The sequence below is a fragment of the Schistocerca nitens genome, chromosome 3 (genome assembly GCF_023898315.1).
Source record: "Schistocerca nitens isolate TAMUIC-IGC-003100 chromosome 3, iqSchNite1.1, whole genome shotgun sequence".
Taxonomy (NCBI): Eukaryota; Metazoa; Arthropoda; class Insecta; order Orthoptera; family Acrididae; genus Schistocerca; species Schistocerca nitens.
Genome location: NC_064616.1, coordinates 975,582,294 through 975,607,277, shown reverse-complemented (window position 1 = coordinate 975,607,277; position 24,984 = coordinate 975,582,294). Strand labels below are relative to the sequence as shown.

At 38.5% G+C, this 24,984-nt stretch overlaps 1 protein-coding gene across 1 annotated transcript in view; it reads right to left on the bottom strand.

Annotated features, from left to right (window-relative positions):
• LOC126249038 (tyrosine-protein phosphatase 69D) overlaps positions 1 to 24,984 on the bottom strand; it is a 388,523-nt gene that overhangs the window by 343,011 nt on the left and 20,528 nt on the right. Inside the window, exons 2-3 of the mRNA XM_049950657.1 lie at positions 17,625 to 17,775; positions 14,526 to 14,662 (exon numbers count right to left, since the gene is read on the bottom strand). Coding sequence (XP_049806614.1) covers positions 14,526 to 14,662; positions 17,625 to 17,775 — 288 coding nt within the window. The remainder of the gene's footprint in view (positions 1 to 14,525; positions 14,663 to 17,624; positions 17,776 to 24,984) is intronic.

Here is a 24,984-nt window from a genome sequence, read left to right as displayed (position 1 = left end):
TCATAATTCAATTTCCAAAAAAGGCAGGTGATGCCATGTGGAAATATTAACAAAACGTCAGTTTAATCAGCCATGGTTGCAAAATGCTGACATGAATTGTTTACAGAAGACCAGGAAGAATCAACCTGGTGGAGATCATTAGATCAGTTTGGTGTCAGGTCAAATGATGAAACACTCGAGGTAGTGGTGATCTGATGTCTTACCTTAAAATATAGAAACGGCAAGCTTATATTAATAGCACTTGTAGATTTAGTGGTATCTTTTTACTATGTTGACTAGGATATGTGCTCCCAAACTTTGAAGGTAGCAGAGATAAAATATTGGGAGTGAAAGGTTATCTACATCCTGTACAGAAACAACAGTGTACGTGTAAGAGTTGAAGAACATGAAACGAAAGCAATAGTTGAGAAGTGAGTGAGGTACAGTTGTAGCCTTTCTGCAGTTTTATTCAATGTGTAAATTCAAGTTCAGGTAGAAGAAAAACTTTGGGGTTTGCTGATAATTTGTAATTTTATCAGAGATAGTAAAGCATTTTGAACAGTAGAACTTCGTAGATAGTGCCTTGAAAGGAGTTTATATGATGAACATCAACAAAAATAATGACAGTAATGGAATGTAATCAAATCAGGCAACACAGAGAGAATTCGATTAGGAAATAAGGCACTATAAGTAGTACGTGAGTTCTGTTGAGGATACAGGTAAATATCTGTTCTTGTTTGAAGCACAGTAGAAATAAAATGCGGACTGGGAATAGTAAGAAATATGCATCTGAAGAAAAACATTGTTACTAACGAAAATAAATTTAAGTGGTACGACGAACTTTCTTAAGGTATTTGCCTGAAGATCGGCCTTATAGAGGAATGAAAAATGGCCGATAAAATGGTAGAGATAAGAAGAAACTAGCAGCTTCTGATATGCAGAGCTACAACAGAATGCTCAAGATGAGCTGGATAGACAGGATAACTAATGAAGAGGTATTGAATTAGACTGGAGAGAGAAAAAAATATATATATGGCACAACTTACCCAAAAGAAGGGCAATGAATCAAGGAAATGTCAATTTGGTAATGTGGCGAGAAGAGGGGAGAGGAATGGAGACGAGAGGAGAGGAGAGGGGTGTGTGTGTGGGGGTGGGGGTGGGGGGGGGGATTGAATTGGTAGAAGGCAGCCAAGGCTTGACCACAGTAAACACATTCAAATGGACATAGGTTGCAGTGCAGTACCTATGCAGAGATGAAGAGGATTACACAAAATAGACAGACACAGAGAGCTACATTCAATGAGTCTTCGGACTTGAGATGACGACGACGATGATGACGACGACTACGACGACGATGACACTATGAATAAAATATTCTCGGGTTTCAATCCGCGTCAAATGGTTAACTGTCCACAAACTTACGGCAGAGATCCCCTCTGCCTTTGTCAAGTGGTTGACAGTCATCTGAATTCCACTGCCGTGCTTATATAGCCGCATCGGCGCCAGTGACATCACTGGGCCAATTCCCACCCCATATATGGCAATGTTTTCGTGAAGTGACCACCGCGCCGGCTTCAAATCCCCAATCATAGGATCCCATGCCTTCCCCCCCCCCCCCCCCCCCTCAGTCTACTGACTGGTTTGATGCGGCCCTCCACGAATTCCTTTCCTGTGCTAACCTATTCATCTCAGAGTAGCACTTGCAATCTACGTCCTCAATTATTTGCTTGACGTATTCCAATCTCTGTCTTCCTCTAGAGTTTTTGCCCTCTACAGCTCCCTCTAGTACCATGGAAGTCATTCCCTCATGTCTTAGCAGATGTCCTATCATCCTTTCCCTTCTCCTTATCAGTGTTTTCCACATATTCCTTTCCTCTCAGATTCTGCATAGAACCTCCTCATTCCTTACCTTATCAGTCCACCTAATTTTCAACATTCGTCTATAGCACCACATCTCAAATGCTTCGATTCTCTTCTGTTCCGGTTTTCCCACAGTCCATGTTTCACTACCATACAATGCTGTACTCCAGACGTACATCCTCAGAAATTTCTTCCTCAAATTAAGGCTGGTATTTGATATTAGTAGACTTCTCTTGGCCAGAAATGTCTTTTTTGCCATAGCGAGTCTGCTTTTGATGTCCTCCTTGCTCCATCTGTCATTGGTTATTTTACTGCCTAGGTAGCAGAATTCCTTAACTTCATTGACTTCGTGACCATCAATCCTGATGTTAAGTTTCTTGCTGTTCTCATTTCTACTACTTCTCACTACCTTCGTCTTTCTCTGATTTACTCTCAAACCATACTGTGTACTCATTAGACTGTTCATTCCAATCAGCAGATCATTTAATTCTTCTTCACTTTCACTCAGGATAGCAATGTCATCAGCGAATCGTATCATTGATATCCTTTCACCTTGTATTTTAATTCCACTCCTGAACCTTTCTTTTATTTCCATCATTGCTTCCTCAATGTACAGATTGAAGTAGGGGCGAAAGGCTACAGCTTTGTCTTACACCCTTCTTAATACGAGCACTTCGTTCTTGATCGTCCACTCTTATTATTCCCTCCTGGTTGTTGTACATATTGTATATGACCCGTCTCTCCCTATAGCTTACCCCTACTTTTTTCAGAATCTCGAACAGCTTTTTTTTATATTGTTGACCGCTTTTTCCAGGTCGAAAAATCCTATGAAAGTGTCTTGATTTTTCTTTAGCCTTGCTTCCATTATTAGCCGTAACGTCAGAATTGCCTCTCTCGTCCCTTTACTTCTCCTAAAGCCAAACTGATCGTCACCTAGCGCATTCTCAATTTTCTTTTCCATTCTTCTGTATATTATTCTTGTAAGCAGCTTCAATGCATGAGTTGTTAAGCTGATTGTGCGATAATTCTCGCACTTGTCAGCTCCTGCCGTCTTCGGAATTGTGTGGATGATGCTTTTCCGAAAGTCAGATGGTATGTCGTCAGACTCATATATTCTGCACACCAACGTGAATAGTCGTTTTGTTGCCACTTCCCCCAATGATTTTAGAAATTCTGATGGAATGTTATCTATCCCCTCTGCCTTATTTGACCGTAAGTCCTCCAAAGCTCTTTTAAATTCCGATTCTAATACTGGATCCCCTATCTTTTCTAAATCGACTCCTGTTTCTTCTTCTATCACATCAGACACATCTTCACCCTCATAGAGGCTTTCAATGTATTCTTTCCACCTATCTGCTCTCTCCTCTGCATTTAACAGTGGAATTCCCATTGCACTCTTAATGTTACCACCGTTGCTTTTAATGTCACCAAAGGTTGTTTTGACTTTCCTGCATGCTGAGTCTGTCCTTCCGACAATCATATCTTATTCGATGTCTTCACATTTTTCCTGCAGCCATTTCATCTTAGCTTCCCTGCACTTCCTATTTATTTCATTCCTCAGCGACTTGTATTTCTGTATTCCTGATTCTCCCGGAACACGTTTGTACTTTCTCCTTTCACCAATCAACTGAAGTATTTCTTCTGTTACCCATGGTTTCTTCACAGCTACCTTCTTTGTACCTATGTTTTCCTTCCCAACTTCTGTGATGGCCCTTTTTAGAGATGTCCATTACTCTTCAACTGTACTGCCTACTGCGCTATTCCTTATTGCTGTATCTATAGCGTTAGAGAACTTCAAACGTATCTCGTCATTCCTTAGTACTTCCGTATCCCACTTCTTTGCGTATTGATTCTTCCTGACTAATGTCAGGAACTTCAGCCTACTCTTCATCACTACTATATTGTGATCTGAGTCTATATCTGCTCCTGGGTACGCCTTACAGTCCAGTATCTGATTTCGGAATCTCTGTCTGACCATGATGTAATCTAATTGAAATCTTCCCGTATCTCCCGGCCTTTTCCAAGTATACCTCCTCCTCTTGTGATTCTTGAACAGGGTATTCACTATTACTAGCTGAAACTTGTTACAGAACTCAGTTAGTCTTTCTCCTCTTTCATTCCTTGTCCCAAGCCCATATTCTCCTGTAAACTTTTCTTCTACTCCTTCCCCTACAACTGCATTCCAGTCGCCCATGACTATTAGATTTTCGTCCCCCTTTACATACTGCATTACCCTTTCAATATCCTCATACACTTTCTCTATCTGTTCATCTTCAGCTTGCAACGTTGGCATGTATACCTGAACTATCGTTGTCGGTGTTGGTCTGCTGTCGATTCTGATTAGAACAACCTGGTCACTGAATTGTTCACAGTAACACACCCTCTGCCCTACCTTCCTATTCATAACGAATCCTACACCTGTTATACCATTTTCTGCTGCTGTTGATATTACCCGATACTCATCTGACCAGAAATCCTTGTCTTCCTTCCACTTCACTTCACTGCACCTACTATATCTAGATTGAGCCTTTGCATTTCCCTTTTCAGATTTTCTAGTTTCCCTACCACGTTCAAGCTTCTGACATTCCACGCCCCGACTCTTAGAACGTTATCCTTTCGTTGATTATTCAATCTTTTTCTCATGGTAACCTCCCCCTTGGCAGTCCCCTCCCAGAGATCCGAATGGGGGACTATTCCGGAATCTTTTGCCAATGGAGAGATCATCATGACACTTCTTCGAGTACAGGCCACATGTCCTGTGGATACACATTATGTGTCTTTAATGCAGTGGTTTCCATTGCCTTCTGCATCCTCATGTCGTTGATCATTGCTGATTCTTCCGCCTTTAGGGGCAATTTCCCACCCCTAGGACAAGAGAGTGCACTGAACCTCTATCCACTCCTCCGCCCTCTTTGACAAGGCCGTTGGCAGAATGAGGCTGACTTCTTATGCCGGAAGTCTTCGGCCGCCAATGCTGATTATTTATCAAAATTTAGGCAGTGGCGGGGATCGAACCCGGGACCGAAGACGTTTTGATTAAGAATCAAAGACGCTACCCCTAGACCACGGGTATCAAGCCTTACTCAGCTGCAAACCACTGTCTTTATTGAGGGTGTTGTCCGATATTTTGATCTCTATTGCTTCATGTATTATGATATCCCAGAAGCTGTTGGCCCATTTAATAATAGAAGGATCATCAAATGCAATTCAGTGTTGTTTTCCAGTGCATACTACCCTACAGCTGAATTTTCGGGATAGCGTAGGTGGAAATACCTTTCACATTCTATGTGATGCTATTCAATAGTGTGGACAGTCATACAACATAAAACTGCCCATAACCATTTTTATTTCCTATGTGTTCTGAGCCCTACATCACCTTCACAGGCTACATTTGTTGCCAGACGTTTGCTGGGGGCCTGAAGACTGTATTGATTTTCTTTCTTCAGGAGCTGGCTAATCTCCCCTGTTATTGAGCCACAAAATAGCAAAAATGCCATCTTCTTTGTGTCTCCTTCAGCGGTCTTCTGCTTTTGCAGCTTAAATGAAACAGCTTGCAAAATGTTTCTGTTGTTGTAACTGTTCCGTGAAAACTTTACGTAAGTGGCTCAGTTCCCTCAACAGGCTTTTTGCATCTGAGGTAATTTCAGCTCGATGTACCAAGGTTCTCAGAACAAACCATTTCTGTGCTGAGTGGTGGTAGAGGAGGCATGCAGATACCGATCCATGCGAGTGGGCTTGCAGTCAACACTGTGGCCGAGGTCCCCATTTGGTTTTTGGCAGAGAAGAATGTGCAGGAACTGCAAGGAACTGTCATTCTCTACTTCCGTTCTGAACTTAATGTGGCTATGGATAATGCTGATGTGTTCCAGGAACTCTGATCTTTTCATGTCAATGAGGCCACATGAGAAAGGTATAGTTGGTGTAGCGATAAAAAAAACTAAGCTTTGCAGGAGCCATGTCCTTGATGATGTCCTCAAAATGCTCACCATTAATAGGTTTGCTACAATTGGGGCCAATGGCCCACCCATCGCATTTGGCCACTCTCCTGCTGATGCAAGCTGGATGTTTATACAAAATATATATGTTTATACAAAATATGGCGGATTTAATCAATCAAATTAAACATCTATGCCTTGGTGAAGGGGATATTTTGGTTAGTTTTGATGTAGTTCCCTAATTCACATGTGTGCCCATCACAGACTCTATAAAACTGCTGACCTACCTCTTTGACGACACCATTGAGGATTTTTTAAACATACACTGACATCATCACGTTTTTTAAGTGGTGGAGAGTATTTCAACCTGACGGACAGGTTTGTGATAGGGGAACTATTAGCTCCACTTGTCGTGAACCTCTTTGTGGAGCATTTTGAGGACATTGCCTTGGACACAGCTCCTGCAAAGCCTAGTTATTATTATTATTTCTTTACTTTCTCAGACGTTAAGTCTGGTTAAGAATGGAGTGACGCGGACCTTTATCAAGCGTCACTTCCTTTTTGCTGTACGGTACATGTTATATTGCATTTAGGAACTTTCGGGTAATTGAACATGTATCAATAATTACGGATTTCTGTAATTGTATATATATGTTTGGATGTAGCTGTATTGCATTGATGTATTGGTGGATATTGTGTGGTATAATTATTATTATTATTATTATTATTATTATTATTATTATTATTATTATTCTTTACTTTCTCAGATGTTTTTAAGTCTGGTTAAAAATGAAAAGTGACGCGGACCTTGATCAGGCGTCACTTCCTTTTAACTGTATGGTATGTGTTATATTGCATTTAGGAACTTTCGGGTAATTGAACATGTATCAATAATTACTGATTTCTGTAGTTGTATATATACGTTTGGATGTAGCTCTATTGCATTGATGTACTGGTGGATATTGTGTGGTATGACTCCTGTAGTTGATAGTATAATTGGTATGATGTCAACTTTATCCTGATGCCACATGTCTTTGACTTCCTCAGCCAGTTGGATATATTTTTCAATTTTTTCTCCTGTTTTCTTTTGTATATTTGTTGTATTGGGTATGGATATTTCGATTAGTTGTGTTAATTTCTTCTTTTTATTGGTGAGTATGATGTCAGGTTTGTTATGTGGCGTTGTTTTATCTGTTATAATGGTTCTGTTCCAGTATAATTTGTATTCATCATTCTCCAGTACATTTTGTGGTGCATACTTGTATGTAGGAACTTGTTGTTTTAAAAGTTTATGTTGTAAGGCAAGCTGTTGATGTATTATTTTTGCGACATTGTCATGTCTTCTGGGGTATTCTGTATTTGCTAGTATTGTACATCCGCTTGTGATGTGATCTACTGTTTCTATTTGTTGTTTACAAAGTCTGCATTTATCTGTTGTGGTATTGGGATCTTTAATAATATGCTTGCTGTAATACCTGGTGTTTATTGTTTGATCCTGTATTGCAATCATGAATCCTTCTGTCTCACTGTATATATTGCCTTTTCTTAGCCATGTGTTGGATGCGTCTTGATCGATGTGTGGCTGTGTTAGATGATACGGGTGCTTGCCATGAAGTGTTTTCTTTTTCCAATTTACTTTCTTCGTATCTGTTGATGTTATGTGGTCTAACGGGTTGTAGAGGTGGTTATGAAATTGTAGTGGTGTAGCCGATGTATTTATATGAGTGATTGCTTTGTGTATTTTGCTAGTTTCTGCTCGTTCTATAAAGAATTTTCTTAAATTGTCTACCTGTCCATAATGTAGGTTTTTTATATCGATAAATCCCCTTCCTCCTTCCTTTCTGCTTAATGTGAATCTTTCTGTTGCTGAATGTATGTGATGTATTCTATATTTATGGCATTGTGATCGTGTAAGTGTATTGAGTGCTTCTAGGTCTGTGTTACTCCATTTCACTACTCCAAATGAGTAGGTCAATATTGGTATGGCATAAGTATTTATAGCTTTGGTCTTGTTTCTTGCTGTCAATTCTGTTTTCAGTATTTTTGTTAGTCTTTGTCTATATTTTTCTTTTAGTTCTTCTTTAATATTTGTATTATCTATTCCTATTTTTTGTCTGTATCCTAGATATTTATAGGCATCCGTTTTTTCCATCGCTTCTATGCAGTCGCTGTGGTTATCCAATATGTAATCTTCTTGTTTAGTGTGTTTCCCCTTGACTATGCTATTTTTCTTACATTTGTCTGTTCCAAACGCCATACTTATATCATTGCTGAATACTTCTGTTATCTTTAGTAATTGGTTGAGTTGTTGATTTGTTGCTGCCAGTAGTTTTAGATCATCCATGTATAGCAAATGTGTGATTTTGTGTGGGTATGTTCCAGTAATATTGTATCCATAATTTGTATTATTTAGCATGTTGGATAGTGGGTTCAGAGCAAGGCAGAACCAGAAAGGACTTAATGAGTCTCCTTGGTATATTCCACGCTTAATCTGTATTGGCTGTGATGTGATATTATCTGAATTTGTTTGGATATTAAGTGTGGTTTTCCAGTTTTTCATTACTATGTTTAGGAACTGTATCAATTTAGGATCTACTTTGTATATTTCCAATATTTGTAGTAACCATGAGTGGGGTACACTATCAAAAGCTTTTTGGTAATCAATGTATGCGTAGTGTAGAGACCTTTGTTTAGTTTTAGCTTGATATGTCACCTCTGCATCTATTATCAGTTGCTCCTTACATCCTCGCGCTCCTTTGCAGCAGCCTTTTTGTTCTTCATTTATAATTTTGTTCTGTGTTGTATGTGTCATTAATTTCTGTGTAATGACTGAAGTTAATATTTTGTAGATTGTTGGTAGGCATGTTATGGGGCGATATTTAGCTGGGTTTGCTGTGTCTGCTTGATCTTTAGGTTTCAGATAAGTTATTCCATGTGTAAGTGTATCAGGGAATATGTATGGGTCTGCAATGTAACTGTTAAATAATTTAGTTAGATGTGAATGTGTTGAGGTGAACTTCTTTAACCAGAAATTTGCTATTTTATCATTTCCAGGGGCTTTCCAATTGTGCGTAGAATTAATTGCTCGGGTGACTTCATGTTGCAAAATTATCACTTCAGGCATTTGTGGTATCATCTTGTATGTATCTGTTTCTGCTTGTATCCACCGTGCATGCCTGTTATGTTGTACCGGGTTTGACCATATGCTGCTCCAGAAGTGTTCCATGTCTCTTATGTTTGGTGGATTGTCTATTTTTATGTGTGTGTTATCTATTGTTTGGTAAAATTTCTTTTGGTTTGTGTTGAATGTTTGGTTTTGTTTCCTTCTATTTTCACTTTTATTATTATTATTATTATTATTATTTGATTACTTTCTCACACTTTTTAGAAGTCTGGTTAAGAATGGAGTGACGCGGACCTTTATCAAGCGTCACTTCCTTTCTGCTGTACGGTACATGTTATATTGCATTTAGGAACTTTCGGGTAATTGAACATGTATCAATAATTACGGATTTCTGTAATTGTATATATATGTTTGGATGTAGCTGTATTGCATTGATGTATTGGTGGATATTGTGTGGTATGACTCCTGTAGTTGATAGTATAATTGGTATGATGTCAACTTTATCCTGATGCCACATGTCTTTGACTTCCTCAGCCAGTTGGATGTATTTTTCAATTTTTTCTCCTGTTTTCTTTTGTATATTTGTTGTATTGGGTATGGATATTTCGATTAATTGTGTTAATTTCTTCTTTTTATTGGTGAGTATGATGTCAGGTTTGTTATGTGGCGTTGTTTTATCTGTTATAATGGTTCTGTTCCAGTATAATTTGTATTCATCATTCTCCAGTACATTTTGTGGTGCATACTTGTATGTAGGAACGTGTTGTTTTATAAGTTTATGTTGTAAGGCAAGCTGTTGATGTATTATTTTTGCGACATTGTCATGTCTTCTGGGGTATTCTGTATTTGCTAGTATTGTACATCCGCTTGTGATGTGATCTACTGTTTCTATTTGTTGTTTACAAAGTCTGCATTTATCTGTTGTGGTATTGGGATCTTTAATAATATGCTTGCTGTAATACCTGGTGTTTATTGTTTGATCCTGTATTGCAATCATGAATCCTTCTGTCTCACTGTATATATTGCCTTTTCTTAGCCATGTGTTGGATGCGTCTTGATCGATGTGTGGCTGTGTTAGATGATACGGGTGCTTGCCATGTAGTGTTTTCTTTTTCCAATTTACTTTCTTCGTATTTGTTGATGTTATGTGATCTAAAGGGTTGTAGAAGTGGTTATGAAGTTGCAGTGGTGTAGCCGATGTATTTATATGAGTGATTGCCTTGTGTATTTTGCTAGTTTCTGCTCGTTCTAGAAAGAATTTTCTTAAATTGTCTACCTGCCCATAGTGTAGGTTTTTTATGTCGATAAATCCCCTTCCTCCTTCCTTTCTGCTTAATGTGAATCTTTCTGTTGCTGAATGTATGTGATGTATTCTATATTTGTGGCATTGTGATCGTGTAAGTGTATTGAGTGCTTCTAGGTCTGTGTTACTCCATTTCACTACTCCAAATGAGTAGGTCAATACTGGTATGGCATAAGTATTTATAGCTTTTGTCTTGTTTCTTGCTGTCAATTCTGTTTTCAGTATTTTTGTTAGTCTTTGTCTATATTTTTCTTTTAGTTCTTCTTTAATATTTGTATTATCTATTCCTATTTTTTGTCTGTATCCTAGATATTTATAGGCATCTGTTTTTTCCATCGCTTCTATGCAGTCGCTGTGGTTAACCAATATGTAATCTTCTTGTTTAGTGTGTTTTCCCTTGACTATGCTATTTTTCTTACATTTGTCTGTTCCAAAAGCCATATTTATATCATTGCTGAATACTTCAGTTATCTTTAATAATTGGTTGAGTTGTTGATTGGTTGCTGCCAGTAGTTTTAGATCATCCATGTATAGCAAATGTGTGATTTTGTGTGGGTATGTTCCAGTAATATTGTATCCATAATTTGTATTATTTAGCATGTTGGATAGTGGGTTCAGAGCAAGGCAGAACCAGAAAGGACTTAATGAGTCTCCTTGGTATATTCCACGCTTAATCTGTATTGGCTGTGATGTGATATTATTAGAGTTTGTTTGGATATTAAGTGTGGTTTTCCAGTTTTTCATTACTATGTTTAGGAACTGTATCAATTTAGGATCTACTTTGTATATTTCCAGTATCTGTAGTAACCATGAGTGGGGTACACTATCAAAAGCTTTTTGGTAATCAATGTATGCGTAGTGTAGTGATCTTTGTTTGGTTTTAGCTTGATATGTCACCTCTGTATCTATTATCAGTTGCTCTTTACATCCTCTTGCTCCTTTGCAACAGCCTTTTTGTTCTTCATTTATAATTTTGTTCTGTGTTGTATGTGTCATTAATTTCTGTGTAATGACTGAAGTTAATATTTTATAGATTGTTGGTAGGCATGTTATGGGACGATATTTAGCTGGGTTTGCTGTGTCTGCTTGATCTTTAGGTTTCAGATAGGTTATTCCATGTGTAAGTGTATCAGGGAATGTGTATGGGTCTGCAATGTAACTGTTAAATAATTTAGTTAGATGTGAATGTGTTGAGGTGAACTTCTTTAGCCAGAAATTTGCTATTTTATCATTTCCAGGGGCTTTCCAATTGTGCGTAGAATTAATTGCTCGGGTGACTTCATGTTGCAAAATTATCACGTCAGGCATTTGTGGTATCATCTTGTATGAGTCTGTTTCTGCTTGTATCCACCGTGCATGCCTGTTATGTTGTACCGGGTTTGACCATATGTTGCTCCAGAAGTGTTCCATGTCTGTTATGTTTGGTGGATTGCCTATTTTAATGTGTGTGTTATCTATTGTCTGGTAAAATTTCTTTTGGTTTGTGTTGAATGTTTGGTTTTGTTTCCTTCTATTTTCACTTTTTTTGTATCTTCTAAATCGTTTGGCCAAAGCTTGTAATTTCTGCTTCTTTTCATCTAATTGCTCTATTGCTTCTTGTTGTGAGATTTTACCTAACCGTTTTCGTTTTTTGTCTGATATTTCATTTCTTATAAATTGTGTTAGCTGTCCGATGTCTTTTCTCAGTTTTTCTATTCTGATCTGTAGCCTGTGTTGCCATGCTGGTTTTGTGTGTTTCTTCTGTGTGTTGGTTGGTTCTGATCTCTGCCTAGTGTGTATATTTACTGTAGTGAGTGCTCCTACATAAACCAGTAGTTGTAACTCTTCCATTGTTGTATTTTCATTTATTTTGTTGTGTATGATTGTGTTGATAGTTGTTATTGTTGTTTCGACTTGTGGGTTATTTGGTGGTCTATGCAAGAATGGTCTAATGTCTGTATTTGTGTCTTTGTATTCTATATATGTCAGCTGAAATTTCTCTTCTATATCTAACATGTGTGTCACTTCGTGTTCTATTTGTGCTTGTTCTGGTGGCTGTCTTAAGATGTCGTTTTCCTCTGATTGTTTAATTGATGTGTGTTGTTCTTTGTTTGTTTGCTCTGGGATGTTTGAGTCCATTACTGTATTTTCTTCTTCTTCTGATTGCACATTATTTTGTTCTAGTATTTGTTGTACTTGTTGTTTGATGTTTTCTAATTCTGACTGGGGTATCCTGTTATTTTTGATTATTACACGGATCTGATCAGCTAGTCGTTGTTCTGTTAAAAATTTTAATTCTGGGTATCTGGTAATAAATGTTGTGTATACTTGTGATCTGTATCCAGTTGTGTTGGTTCCTAGGTTTGTTGCTTGGTAATAACAGAACATGAGGTGTCGATTAACTTCATCTGACCATCTCATCCTCTGTCTTTGTTTTCCTTCTAGGGTGGTTGCAGGAAGCATATCCTGCAAAACACCTCTATTTGGATTTGAATCATTTTCTAGTTGGCTAGCAGTGTCGTTACTATTGTGGGCGGGCATAGGGTTCAAGCGTCGTCCCCGACCATGACGGCGCTTGTCCGAGGCTTCTTTAGTTCTGTCCTGAACCGAGTAATCACACTAAAAGGGGGGTTAGCCCTATTAGTGGTTTGTTCTTTTCGTCGCCTTTTACGACTGGCAGAACATACCGGAGGCCTATTCTTTTCCCGGGCCTCCACGGGAATTATTATTATTATTATTATTATTATTATTATTATTATTATTATTATTATTATTATTATTATTATTTTCGCTATGTCAACAGTAACTTCATCATATGGTCTCATGGACATGAAAAGCTCAAAGAATTCATGGAACACGACAACATCTACAACCACATAAAGTTCATGACGTAAGAAGAGAAGGAGGGTTCCTTGCCATTCCTGGACATTCGTGTCTGCCAAAAAGCCAATGGGTGTCTCGGTCACAGAATTTACCGTAAGTCCATCCACACGGATCGGTATCTGCACGCCACCAACTACCACCACCCAGCACCAAACAGTCTGTTCCGAGGACCTTGGGACATCGAGCTGAAACCATCTCAGATGCCGAAAACCTTCCAAGGGAACTGAGCCACTTACAAAAACTTTACAACAACAGATAAACTTCACAAGTAGTTTCATCTAAACTGCAAAAGCAGGAGAAGACACAAGGAAGACTTGATTTTTATCGTTTTGTGTTCAATAGTTGGGAAGATTAGCCGGCTCCTGAAGAAACATAAAATTGACACAGTCTTTAGCAAAGATCCGGCAATTAATGAAACATGTGAAGGTTGATGTAGGCCTCAGAACACTTGGAATGTACAAAATACCATCTCAGATGCAGAAAAGCTGTTGAGGGAACTGAGCCACTTGTGTAAAGTTTTCAAGGAAAACAGTTACAACAACAGACAAATTTTGTGAGCTGTTTCATCTAAGACCTCTGAAGAAGACACAAACAAGACTGCATTTTTACTGTTTTGTGGCTCAATAACAGGGAAGATTAGACAGCCCCTGAAGAAACAAATTCGATACAGTCTTCAGGACTCCAGTAAAGATTTGGCAACTATTGAAGCCTGTGAAAGTTGATGTAGGCCTCAGAACAGGTAGAATATACAAAATAATGTGTGGCTGTGGGTAGTTTTATGTTGGTCAGACTGTCCACACTATTGAACTGTATCGCACAGAACATGAAAGGTGTTACCACCTATGCTACTCCGAAACATCAGCTTTAGCTGAGCATGCACTGGAAAACAGACACCGAATAGCATTTTACAATACTACTATTATTAAATGGACCAACAGCTTCTGAGGTAGTGTAGTACATGAAGCAACATAAATTAAAATATCGGACAACAGCCTCAATAAACACGGTGGACTGCAGCTGAGTGTGGCCTTGCATCCTGTGATTAGGGAGCTGAAGCATGCACAGCGGTCCTGCCACCAAAACATCGCCTTATATGGAGTGACATCACTGGTGGCAATGCAGCTATACAAGCACAGCAATGGCATTCAGATGACAGTCAACCAATTTCTGCCAAAAGCTTGTGGGCAGTTAACCACTTGACACAGCTTGGAACCCAAGAGTATTTTATTAATGTATATCGCCGTGAAGCATGTATTCGTACAAAACAACAACAACAACAACAACAACAACAACAACTACTACTACTACTACTACTACTACTACTACTACTCCACCGCCACTTGAATGTTAATAATGTCAAGTTAATCATTTCAATCATATTTTAAATAGTAACAACATATGATAAGTTATTGTGTCATGGCATCATTGATGAAAGAGAAGTAATTAATTAGTCATCACTTACTTGTAACATTTAAATATATAGCTTGAGACACCTCATCCTCTCCTGCTGATGCAAAACATGTGTAGTTGCCGGCATCACTCATATTGACGCAAATTACTGTCAGTCTAGACTCATCTTCAACTCTATCAACAATATGTCTGAAAAACAAAATGTATTTACAAACAACTTTAACTAATTTCAGAGCCATAAAAAAATTATATGTGTAATTCAAAATTTATTCTTCTTCTATTCTTACTTCTCCTGCAAATCATTGATTATCAGTCCCCTTCTCTCCCTGATGAACGGAGAGAAAAGGCGAAAAATAAACACACCAGAAAAAAATTTCATCCCCAGGAGATGGCGCGCTGACAATATGTAACCCTTACTTTTGCCTTTCTTCAGGTATGTCATATCTAGCTGAGCCCACTCATTGATCCCAGAATGAATTTTTCACTCAGCAGTGTAGTGTGCACTAATATGAAACTTGCTGGCAGATTAAAACTGTACACCGGACTAGGACTCAAACCCGGGACCTTTGCTTTTTGCAGACAAGTGCTCTCTTGGTACAGCACTTGCCTTTGAAAGACAAAGGTCCTGGGTACAAGTCCCAGTCCAGTGCACAGTTTTAATCTGCCAGCAAGTTTCCCATTCACTGATGATTAGATCCTGTAAGGCTATCAAAATGAGGGGATGTTGATTGCTCTGTTTACCCTGCAGTACTACTATGTCCCAGATATTTTCTATGGGATTAAGATTGGACAATTTAAAAAGACAGCCAACATGCAACAGGGTGCTTGTGTATTCACCAAACCAATAATGTATGTGTGTAGCCCTGTGGACGTGGTTGTCATCTTGGAAGACTAGAGAGCACAGAACGTACTGACCACGAAGATTTATAAGAAAGGGCAACACTTAGCCACTAAGTGCTGAAATAAACATCCTAGTTCATCTTCATGGTAATCTCAATGAGTAGGTCCACATCATGATAAGCAAAACACACCCAAACCATCACCAAACCACCTCCAACGAACCACACCTTCAAAACACTCCAGATTAGATTGCTCTTTAGTCAAAATATCCACGGGTATGCTGCCGGTCTATAGTGTCCAACGGGCACAATATTTCGGCGATCATACATGTCGCCATCATCAGGTGAACTGACGGACTGAGCTCCTGTGAACGTGCTGGCACGGAGATCCGTACGCTATGGCTGCTCAGAGGGAACTGGGTTCGGTCGCAGCGGCGGCCGATTTAAATACCCTCCGCCCGCGGCGCGCTCCCTCGGCCCTCCGCGCCCCGTGCCACGGTCGCGCGGTGGAACAGATTGCGACGGCGTCTGAGATGACGTCGGTGTGATGGCTCTGTCCGCCGTGCTCGTCACAACTAAACGTTTGCTCAATTTACTCTTGATTAACCCGATCGCTGGTTCCCAAGCCTTGCTAAGATTATAGCCACAGTCACGGTTTATGAGGTCGTCATTGGTGCAAATTTCGATGGCCTCTCTAACAACGCTGTCCCAGTATCTCGACGTCTGTACCAGAATCCTCGTGCGGTCATACTCCATGGCGTGATTTTCCGACAAACAATGCTCAGCGACCGCCGACTTGCTCGGATACATCAGTCGAGTGTGCCTCTGGTGTTCACGGCATCGATCCTCGACGGTACGCATCGTCTGACCAATATACGACTTGCCACATTGACACGGAATCTGGTACACACCGGCCTTCCTCAAACCAAGGTCATCTTTGGCGCTCCCCACCAGCGCACGAGTTTTATTTGGAGGACAAAACACTGTTCTGAAGAAACACCAATATTATATTCATAGGATGGGTCAACATGGATGCATGACAGAATGGCAGAAAGGAGCCATCATATTTGCCAATTTCCAAGGACTGAACCATGAATAAAGTTGCCTTATTTGTGGTGAATTAACACAGATTGTCCAAAAATTTTGCATTTTTGAACACTGAAAGCGAGTTGCCGATCATTTCACCAAGTCGAACTCTTACCAAGGTCAAACGGAATATCTGTACAGCTTTGTTAAGGCTGTGCTTCATCGTAGATAACCGCATCATCTGTAAAAAGTTTGAGATTACTGTTAATATTGTCTGCAAGATCATTACTATACAACATGCACAGCAAGGGTCCCAACAACCTTCCCTGGGGTACACTCAAAGTTACTTCTACGTTTGTCGATGACACTCCATCCAGGGCAACATGCTGCATCCTCCCAACCAATAAATTCTCAATCCAGTCACATATTGTCTGATACCTCATATGATAACTATCAGTCAATAATTTTCTATCTATATTTCCAATTAATACAGACTTTGTACTTCATTTGTACAGGACAGCTCTAACCTTCATATACGCTCTGTTTCCTCATTTTCTGACTTTCCTTTTCTCAATATATTCCTTTTCTGCCTTACGTTTTTTATTTATTCTGTTACCCATCAGTCTCTTGGTTATATTTGTTTCTCCTCTATCATCTCATTGGTGCATACAATAGTATCTATCTATATTTCATTCCAAGTAACATGCTGATCATTATCAGCTATGATTTTATTCAATTTCTCCATAAAAGACTCAATTTTTTTGTGATTCTTCTTTGAAACACTTCTTTTTCGTGATTCTTTTTATTTGTATCAGCCTGACATTACACTTCATGAAACAGGGATTAAAATAATGCAAAATTTTAGTGGCACTTAACATCACAGACGAATATAATCTTGTATGTTATTGGCACAATAATGGACATGACTAACATTATCACTGTAACTCGAGCTATTATTTGTGATCCATTCACACCACAGAGTATGTATTGTACACTCACACAAATCAAGAGAAAGCACAGAATAAGTGTGTTCTGAAGTTCATTTCAACTAAACTAGATGTTTTAAGCTTTGTTTCAGTCTAATAAGTTAATTAATGTATGGTACATAAAACAACTATGAAAAACTTATGAATGAAAACATAAGCACTTGACGATAACAGTTTTCTTTTTTCATAAGTTTGAAATTGTTCTACCAAGCATGGACTGGAGAACTCATCAAACTATAAAAATAGTTTTTCACATATACCTTTATGTTACTTTATTTCAGGACACAATTTATGACTTACCTATCATCTGAAATGCTGATGTTAACATCTTCAAATTCCCACCATACACTGCTGTTTGAGGGATGCACCTTGCATAAGAACGTTGCATTGTCACAAGCGCTAACCCGTTTGGAAGTTAAGTGTATATCAGTAATTTCAACCTTCTTTAAATCTGCAACACACACAAACAAATTTCTTTTAACATAATTTATCAGTCACATTTGTAAAAACTGATCAGTTGTATGGAATACATATCATCACAGTATTACCATGTCCACACAACAAACCCTGCGTAAATAAGTATATTGCACTGAATATAATGACAAAGGCTTCAGGACCTCAAAACTTCACACAACAGGACCGTATACAGTGAACAAACAAAGGTATGCCATGCATCATTTCTATATTGTTAATGTTGACTCAGTACATAATTAAAGAAGAATCATACAAGGAAAGAGATGAAAGGCATACCTTAAGACACTGATAGTCAACCTTTTTTACCTACTGTCCACATTTGTATGTGTTTTAGTAGTACAATTTTTTAACCACCTACCAGCTGCACAGTAATGGTAATTTAGAAAGTAAGGAAATGACTTTAATTTACAAAATTTATAAAGCAATTACAGCAAGCTAAAGCATATAATAATAATAGTTACTTAACAAATACTTCATGTCAAAATTTCATGGAAACATAGTGAAAATGTCTTAAATCCCAACCACCTGCCACCCATCATGAAAGCTTGAATGACCACTAGTGGGCAGTAGGGATCAGGCTGACTACTACAGCCTTAAGTAGTATCAAGCATTCAGGTACTAGGAACCAAAACATATTGGGTGCAATTCTACACTAGAAAGCAGATACACGCACCATACAAGGAGTAACATGATGTTTAACTGTCTCTAGAATGCAATATGGAAGTAATGATAGTTAAATATTTTGAAGAGAATTGAAGCTGAAATAATCTCAAAACTGATACTGGCAGGTTAGATTGTACGGAAAACAGAAATTAGTATGGATAGTGAGAAGGGAAAAAACCGAGGAAAGGGGAAAAACCGAGGAAAGGGGAAAAACCGAGGAAAGGGGAAAAACCGAGGAAAGGGGAAAAACCGAGGAAAGGGGAAAAACCGAGGAAAGGGGAAAAACCGAGGAAAGGGGAAAAACCGAGGAAAGGGGAAAAACCGAGGAAAGGGGAAAAACCGAGGAAAGGGGAAAAACCGAGGAAAGGGGAAAAACCGAGGAAAGGGGAAAAACCGAGGAAAGGGGAAAAACCGAGGAAAGGGGAAAAACCGAGGAAAGGGGAAAAACCAGAGAAAGGAAAAACTAAGGAAAGGAAAAACTAAGGAAAGGAAAAACTAAGGAAAGGAAAAACTAAGGAAAGGAAAAACTAAGGAAAGGAAAAACTAAGGAAAGGAAAAACTAAGGAAAGGAAAAACTAAGGAAAGGAAAAACTAAGGAAAGGAAAAACTAAGGAAAGGAAAAACTAAGGAAAGGAAAAACTAGAAAGGAAAATGGCACTGAATTTTAGGTATTACATAGAAGATAGCTTGTTAGAACTGTACTTTTGTATCACATTTTTGTTGCTAACTACAGAAATTTGCCAAAATACTAAGATAAACCCAGCTGAGACAGCCCCAGACTTACAATTGACAGCACAAAAAGTGACGGCATAAAATCGCAGCCAGAGTCGAAATATGGTAAAGCACTGATAGGAATAAAATGCAACATTGTATTTTTCAGGATTATGCTGAGACCATGCAGAAGCGGAATTATTACTTGAAATATTAAGCATAACTTCTGTCTGAATTCTATACATATTGCAGAAGATGATGATAAAATACGCTGCAGTGGCTTGGCTCATGTGAAGCCTTAACTGGCAAAGTTTTGCTGCTAATCACTACAGGTGAGCAGTCAACTTAGTAGGCTTTCTACAAAAATAGGCAGTAGTTTGATTCCATGTTTAGAGGCACTTTTTTCTGTTTTATGTTTTCCTTCCTTGTTGTATGAGAGACATACTACATAGAAAACATCCCTCTTTTCTGATGGTAAGCAGTTAGTTTTCCATAATAGATGGCATAGGTTTTAGGCTTCAGGTCAATGAAGATCATCTGTAGTGGCAACATCTGCTGTTAGTCCACCCACACAAGAAGAGATTGCTCTGACTTCAGCAGATGACGATGATGTAATAATAATAATAATAGTAATAATAATAATAATAATAATAATAATAATGAAAAATTGGAAAACCACACTTAATATCCAAACAAATTCAAATAATATCACATCACAGCCAATACAGATTAAGCGTGGAATATACCAAGGAGACTCATTAAGTCCTTTCTGGTTCTGCCTTGCTCTGAACCCACTACCCAACATGCTAAATAATACAAATTATGGATACAATATTACTGGAACATACCCACACAAAATCACACATTTGCTATACATGGATGATCTAAAACTACTGGCAGCAACAAATCAACAACTCAACCAATTACTAAAGATAACAGAAGTATTCAGCAATGATATAAATATGGCTTTTGGAACAGACAAATGTAAGAAAAATAGCATAGTCAAGGGAAAACACACTAAACAAGAAGATTACGTATTGGATAACCACAGCGACTGCATAGAAGCGATGGAAAAAACAGATGCCTATAAATATCTAGGATACAGACAAAAAATAGGAATAGATAATACAAATATTAAAGAAGAACTAAAAGAAAAATATAGACAAAGACTAACAAAAATACTGAAAACAGAATTGACAGCAAGAAACAAGACAAAAGCTATAAATACTTATGCTATACCAATATTGACCTACTCATTTGGAGTAGTGAAATGGAGTAACACAGACCTAGAAGCACTCAATACACTTACACGATCACAATGCCACAAATATAGAATACATCACATACATTTAGCAACAGAAAGATTCACATTAAGCAGAAAGGAAAGAGGAAGGGGATTTATCGATATAAAAAACCTACATTATGGACAGGTAGACAATTTAAGAAAATTCTTTATAGAACGAGCAGAAACTAGCAAAATACACAAAGCAATCACTCATATAAATACATCAGCTACACCACTGCAATTTCATAACCAATTCTACAACCCCTTAGATCACATAACATCAACAGATACGAAGAAAGTAAATTGGAAAAAGAAAACACTACATGGCAAGCACCCATATCATCTAACACAGCCACACATCGATCAAGACGCATCCAACACATGGCTAAGAAAAGGCAATATATACAGTGAGATGGAAGGATTCATGATTGCAATACAGGATCAAACAATAAACACCAGATATTACAGCAAGCATATTATTAAAGATCCCAATACCACAACAGATAAATGCAGACTTTGCAAACAACAAATAGAAACAGTAGATCACATCACAAGCGGATGTACAATACTAGCAAATACAGAATACCCCAGAAGACATGACAATGTAGCAAAAATAATACATCAACAGCTTGCCTTACAACATAAACTTATAAAACAACACGTTCCCACATACAAGTATGCACCACAAAATGTACTGGAGAATGATGAATACAAATTATACTGGAACAGAACCATTATAACAGATAAAACAACACCACATAACAAACCTGACATCATACTCACCAATAAAAAGAAGAAATTAACACAACTAATCGAAATACCCATACCCAATACAACAAATATACAAAAGAAAACAGGAGAAAAAATTGAAAAATACATCCATCTGGCTGAGGAAGTCAAGGACATGTGGCATCAGGATAAAGTTGACATTATACCAATTATACTATCAACTACAGGAGTCATACCACACAATATCCACCAGTACATCAATGCAATACAGCTACATCCAAACTTATATATACAACTACAGAAATCCGTAATTATTGATACATGTTCAATTACCCGAAAGTTCCTAAATGCAATATAACATATACCGTACAGTTAAAAGGAAGTCACGCTTGATCAAGGTCCGCGTCACTTTCCATTTTTGACCAGACATAACGTCTGAGAAAAGAAAGAAATAATAATAATAACTTAATTCTTTTAATAGTGTTCAAGTCAATAGGCCTTAGTTTTGGGAGGGGGGGGGGGGAACAGATACATGTAATGCATATTGTTTCATATTAACATTAGAAAAAAGTCTCTTTCTAAACTTTGTCTTGGCAATATGACAAGTGAAAAACTCAACACACACAAATCTTCTGCACTGTGAATAAAAGTACATTTTGGCTCATACAATAGTCACCAAAAACAAAACATGGATTACAGTCATGAGGACGAGTCAGTAAATAATTAGTTAATGGTAAGAGGCTGCCTGAATGATAATATAAAACAACACATACTAAGATTATCTGTAACTGCATATTATAGTAGCCAAACAGGAAGAGCCTTACTAACAAGACACAAGGAACATATCCCTATTAAAGTTGGAGATGTCACGCGTGGTTCGACATTCGCTGAACACTTAGTGCAAACGGCTCACGCACCCAACACTCCGAATAATACTCAGCTCTTGTATTGCGAAGTGAAGGGTGCGAGGTTGGATATTTTGGAAGAAATGCAAATTTTTTAACACTTATTATATGAAAAAATTAACCTCCTTAACGACCAGCTACAGCTGCGAAACAAAAACTTTTTTGAAGGTTTTCAATCGTTATTCCATCTGCCATAATTTTAGGGAGTTATCACTATACCCTTACCAACATGGTTTTAGCACTCCCATTTGCTGAACAGATGGGATTATCTAGTATTTCAAACCCGTAGTTATCCTCATGCGGTCAAGTTCGATGATTAGCCCGAATATGCTAAGTTGGCTTAAAATAGTTAACGCATTGCTCCCATCACTTTTGACATCCAACAAATTATTACAAATGTTAAGACAGTTGATATATCTTTGTTCCTTACAGGATAACATATATGTCAATTTGTTAGCCACACCTGGTTATTCATAAAATTTAAAGTTTAGGAGTACATGTTGGTACCAGTGTTAACAAGTACGCATGACACACTATTGCGCAAGCACTCTCGAGGCTATAGCCAGTTCCAGTACAACATCTGTTGCTGCCGTACTGCGGTCGCGAAGTGGGGCCGAGGCTGTTTCCTGGCTAAGTTATTGAAATATGACGATGTATTACCATATTATAGTTTTTAGTTTTTGACATTGTCCATATGGACAAATCTTAGTTCCTTTTATTTTGAAGAAGGTTAGGTTATCCCATCTGAAACCTAGGTAAATCTAGGTGAACATTGCAACTGAGGCTGTTGTTAATTTAAAATTAATATTAATACAGTTGGTGACGGCTGCAAAATGTTGAAAATATTAAAATTCCTACCTTTTGACTAATTTGGTGATTTTATGTAGGAGCAGAATTTTCTTGGGTTCTTAGTAAAATCTTTCGCTAATGTATTGTGGTGAAAGTTACTATGTGCTCTGCATATCATCTTTTTATACACTGAAGAGCCAAAGAAACTGGTACACCTGCCTAATATTGTTTAGGGCACCCGCGAGCACGCAGAAGTGCCGCAACACGACGTGGCATGGACGTGACTAATGCTTGAAGTAGTGCTGGAGCAAATTTATATTGTGAATCATGCAAGGGTTGTCCATAAATACATAACAGTAAGAGGAGGCAGAGATCTCTTCTAAACAGCATGTTGAAAGGCATCCCAGATATGCTCAATAATGTTCATGTCTGGGGAGTTTGGTGGGCAACAGAAGAGTGTTCCTGGAGCCACTCTGTAGCAATTCTGGACGTGTGGGGTGCTGCATCGTCTTGCTGGAATTGCCGAAGTATGTCGAAATGCACAATGGCTACATGTGATCAGACAGGATGCTTACATACGTGTCACCTGTCAGTCATATCTAGACATATCAGGAGTCCCATATCACTCCAACTGCACACGCCGGCACCATTACAGAGCCGCCACCAGCTTGAACAGTCCCCTGCTGACGTGCAGGGTCCATGGATTCATGAGGTTGTCTCCACACCCGTACACGTCCATCCGCTTGATACAATTTGACACGAGACTGCATCAACCAGGCAACATGTTTGTCATCAACAGTCCAAGGTCGGTGTTGACGGGCCCAGGCGAGGCATAAAACTTTGTGTCAGGCAGTCTCAAGGATACACATGTGGGCCTTTGGTTCCAAAAGCCCATATCGATGATGTTTCGTTGAATGATTCACATGCTGACACTTGTTGATGGCCCAGCACTGAAATCTGTAGCAATTTGTGGAAGGGTTGCAGTTCTGTCATGTTGAACGATTCTTTTCAGTCATCGTTGGTCCCATTCTTGCAGGATTTTTTCCGGCCGTAGCGATGTCAGGGATTTGATGTTTTACCAGATTCCTGATATTTGCAGTACACTCCTGAAATGGTCGTATGGGAAAATCCCTACTTTATCTCTACCTCAGAGATGCTGTGTCCCATCGCTTGTACACCGACTTGTGCAAACTCTCTTAAATCTTGATAAACTGCCATTGTAGCAGCAATAACCAATCTAACAACTGCACTAGACACTTGTTATCTTATATAGGTGGTGCTGTTTTTCTTCTTCTTTACAGTATGAATAGTGTTTCTTCACCCCTCATCCCACTCCATGTAAACTAAAATTGATTATGACTCAGAGCACCATGTTTACGCCGCGCTGTATTTTGCCTGTTTACATATCTCTGTATTTGAATATGCATGCCTACTGTACCAGTTTCTTCGGCACTTCCCGCATCTCTCTCTATCTCTTTTTTTTTTTAATTGAAAATGCAACAATCTGTTTCCTCAGAATTTTCCAGCATAAAAGCTCTCCAACCATTCTTGATGGATTGATTTATGAACTTAAGCAAGCATTGTTGCTATGATGATACCACAATCACTATTCTCTCTGTCTAAATTAACACTGTTGGTAAGGTCAGGACTATTAGTAGGTACCAAGTCTGAAGTATTTCTATTACACGTCAGTTGTCAAACTAGCTGCTGAAGACAGTTTATGGACAATGTGCTCAGAATAACTTTACACGACAGTCTGTCCATACAATCTGCAATGAATCCATATACATCCCAGTTTAACTTGGTACGTTTAAGTTGCCTCCAACTAATACTGCACGATTGGTACTACTGTGCTCCCGAGTGGGTGGCTGATAAAAACATTCGATGATTAACTTGAATACACTTAGGCTGGTTACTCAAATCCAGATAACTTCTTAGTCAGACGCTATTTAGACCTTGACAGACAATATTTCTGTCAGTTGTGATGAACACTCCCCCTCCTATGGCATCTAAGCTGTCTTTATAGTATACTTTCCACTCCTTATTAAATATTTCAGAGCTTTCTACTTTCTTTTCTTGGTTCTGAGTACAATTTGAATGTGAC